Below are 3971 nucleotides of genomic sequence, written 5' to 3' on the forward strand. Positions count from 1 at the left end.
CACTTCAGATGAGTTATTTACACACACATGTCCCTGCTGACTTCAGTTTACCCAACAGATCTGGAGCCAAATTGTTGTCTGCTCTGAAACTGCATGTAATCTAATGCGTGAGAGGGTCAGGTTCTTATCATGCACTTCAGATGAGTTATTTACACACACATGTCCCTGCTGACTTAAGTTTACCCAACAGATCTGGAGCCAAATTGTTGTCTGCTCTGAAACTGCATGTAATCTAATGCGTGAGAGGGTCAGGTTCTTATCATGCACTTCAGATGAGTTATTTACACACACATGTCCCTGCTGACTTAAGTTTACCCAACAGATCTGGAGCCAAATTGTTGTGATGAATTCATTCATTTCTCCACTTTGATATCAAAGATTTTGTCTCCAAATGACAATGGAAGTGTAGAAGTACAAACGGATACATTTGTAATGGCTCATGGTCTATTGTCAGTTGTTTTACAAATATACTTATGTTTGATGATAAGCAACTCTAGTTGGGAATGGTCGTTCTCTACTCTCAAATGGGCAAAAAATGAATTGTGGTCATATATGGGTCGGACACGCTTCAATGCACTTTCAATTTTATGTACTGAATGTGGTATATTGAAATAAAGCAATTTTTATTCTGTCATTGACAGATTTGCCGGCATGAAGTCAGAAAAGGTAATCTGGGAGACTTGTGCACTTCATGAAGAATAACAATCATCAAAATTTTATTTGTTTGTTTGTTATGAACTAGTATGAGTAGACACACGATGAGATTATATTACATACCATAAATATGTAATAGGTTCTACAGAGTAGAAAATATTTTTCATAAACTCTAGATATAGTTGTTATTCATGTAATGGTACTTATGTATTATTTTGTATTTACTGTAAACAAATATGTGTTGAAGAAACAGAAACTTATGTTTAAGAATAAATTTATACATCAGAAATACGGTTACGACAATGGGGGTCATGTGACGAGTATTCTAGAAGATTCGCTAGTGTGTTACGACAGCGGGGGTCACGTGACGAGTATTCTAGAAGATTTGCAAGTGTGTTAAGACAGCGGGAGTCAAGTGACGCTGGTAGCACGTGTTGAGAGCCTTAGAAGTTTCTATAACAGGCAGTATTATTGTATATAAGTACGCTAGACAGTGAGAGAGTCAGACAGAGGCAGAGCCGTAGCAGAGATGAAGCAGGCAGAGAGAAAGAAAGACAGCGATTACGGTCGGCGGGAACTGAGGATAGCAGACACAGAGATCGGAACTATAGTTTGCGGGGACGGACAATTAAGTCTAAGAGCGATAGAAAGTGAGTGAATTGTTGTGAACTATAGTGTGTGTAACTGTGAAAATTAAGTACATTACAAAGTTGTACTGAGGAAGGATAAACAAGTTTTATAAAGAAAGGACATGTATTTTAGAAGAATTAACAAACAAACATACAGAGACGTAACAATAAAAATCATTACCCATACCCTGCTAACAAACACATTAATAAGTGCATTATGGAAAAATATACTTTAAAAGAACGTTTTTTTTTCTTCAAATATTTCCATTTGGGTATTAGTGTGAAAAAAATATGAGATTACTTTAAAAAAATTATTTTATTAATTAATTCAAAACCACGTCAAGTGTTACATAATTTAAGGGAATTTAAATTAACATATATAAAGTGTTAAAATAAACAAAATTGAAAAGTTCTATCAATATGCAAGTCTTATATCTTTTGTTTCATTTTATTTATTATTAAGTCCTATTTCCTACAAAAGAATTTTGTTTTCATTCAAAATGTAACTTTTTCTTCTAAATCTTACTTTCGAAGATGATGGAAAACTTCCTGCCAGTCAATCTTCATAGGACGTCCCGATTTATTTTTATACATTTCAAGAGCATGCCGAACTTGCTGCCGAGCGAAGTGAAAACAACAGAGTCTACGCCAGATGTGTTGCTCATTAATCAAAGCCTGCATTACGTCGTAAGCCTGTCCTGAACTAATAAGATCTCGGTAGTCACAGAGACGTAGAAGGATTTCTCTGATCAACTCTGCTGGGAGGTGTGTTAGCTTAAGACTTCCATCATCTTTAGGCTGTGAAAAGTAACATTTTTTGTGTCATTGTTTACATTTCACATCAATTAAATACAACCAATTTCAATATGAGTGCATTTTGAAATGTGTGCTGAAAAAGTTGTACATGGTCCCAATGAGAACAGAAAAAACACAAAGTTAAAATTTAGTCATTTCTATCTCACAAGCATTATTTAATGTCACAATTCTCTGGAAATGAGCTTACAGTTATGATGTACAAAGTGAAATAAACTATAAAAGTCTTAACACTTACAACTTTTTGACTAACTTTCAAAGACGTTTTGTAATATTCTGTAAAGTATAAGATCCTTACCATACTGTGAGACCACAGTATTTTATTCTGAAAAAATCACATTGAATAATAAAATACAACCTAATTGTAAGGAATCTTTATGGTTCAGTTCAGTGATGAATGACTGAGATTACCACATTTTACCAGGAAAGTATAAAGAACAAATTTTCTACATGGATGAATACAAGAAGTAAAAAAATTCACAAAAATAATCCTGTAGTTAGATTACTGAAGAGGAACGTTGTTACTGAAGTGGAAGTAAATATTTTATAATTGTTTTACTGATAGAATTTCTAACATTTTGCTCTATAGACTGAAAAGTTGGAGCCATTTTCAGTCATTCCATTCTTGTATTTCCAAATAATGACGATGAGACCAACAACAAGGCAGAGTTCTAAAATAATTTGACTAAGTCAAATATTTCCTATTCTGAGACCATTAACAAATCACTACAGATTTATTTTGATGTAAGACCCAACTAATTGATGACACTACAGCTTTAGTAGATTATTTAACATAAATAAAATCCTAAAACTTTCACAAATTAATTAAATTATAGACCCATTCTTGTTCATATGCAAACAATAAGGAACAGATATTTTTAAAAACACAATCATTACTTCTTTGATTTCTATACTGCTGGCAAACAAACAGATCCTCTCAATAGTCCGAAGGTGCTGCTCCCAGAGTAATGTGCTCCCCAGAGGTCGCCCCCAACAGTAGTACTTTCTCATGGTTTTCTTTAGATCCTGTAAGATGGCTTGAAGCATGTGAATATTTTGTTGATTGCTTGCAACTGTAAATAAGAAGTGGACATTAAGTACACATAGTGGCTTGGGTGAAAATTACTTGGAATCCCAAGTCAAATTCATGATAAATATAACATGACCAATCTTAACAGCTGTTCAAGATTGTAAATATTAATATTATATCCAATACCATCATTAACTTTCTCTACTATTACATCCAAGAGGAATTGTGAAGCACAAATATTTTAAAACCTGAGATGTTTTTAAACCAGAACTATCTTGTTAGTTCTAGTAACAAATGACACATTTAAATAGTTCAGTGTTTCGTGCCCATTCTATATAACACCATATCTTATGTCCCTCAAAAATCAAATATATTAATAGAAATATTACAAAAACAGTACAGTCATGGCTACAGTTTAGGATGCTTCTCTTTTATTGAAATGAAACACTAAATTTGTCAACTAAAAAACTCCCTATATTCAATACTCTTTATTGTACGTTAGTCTACACAAATGGAGCAACTACAGTTTCCAGACTAGACTTTTATCTTTTCTTAGATCATAAACACTGGTTGGAACAATACCCACAACTGTTACTAAACTTTTATGTTACTGATCCTTGTACCAGCCTTAAACGTACTGTCCACTAGCTCTTGTACCAGCTATAAACGTACTGTCCACTAGCTCTTACAGCTTAACAACTATGTCATTTAAAGAAACAGAAAACTATTTTAACAATAACAACAATGGCTAATTTAAGAGTTAACAAATATGCTGGTTACAAACATATTGTTACGACAGCGGGGGTCACGTGACGCTAGTAACACGTCATATTCTCGAAGGTTCG

At 33.6% G+C, this 3971-nt stretch overlaps 1 protein-coding gene across 1 annotated transcript in view; it reads right to left on the bottom strand.

Annotated features, from left to right (window-relative positions):
- The window catches only part of LOC106474547 (F-box only protein 25-like), a gene marked incomplete at its 5' end in the record, with an annotated part of 19575 nt that overhangs the window by 7961 nt on the left and 7643 nt on the right, over positions 1–3971 (bottom strand). Inside the window, 2 exons of the mRNA XM_013935237.2 lie at positions 1810–2081; positions 2994–3169. Of these exons, the coding sequence (XP_013790691.2) occupies positions 1810–2081; positions 2994–3169 (448 nt within the window). The remainder of the gene's footprint in view (positions 1–1809; positions 2082–2993; positions 3170–3971) is intronic.

Source organism: Limulus polyphemus, unplaced genomic scaffold (assembly GCF_000517525.1).
Source record: "Limulus polyphemus unplaced genomic scaffold, Limulus_polyphemus-2.1.2 Scaffold7343, whole genome shotgun sequence".
NCBI classification, from domain to species: Eukaryota; Metazoa; Arthropoda; class Merostomata; order Xiphosura; family Limulidae; genus Limulus; species Limulus polyphemus.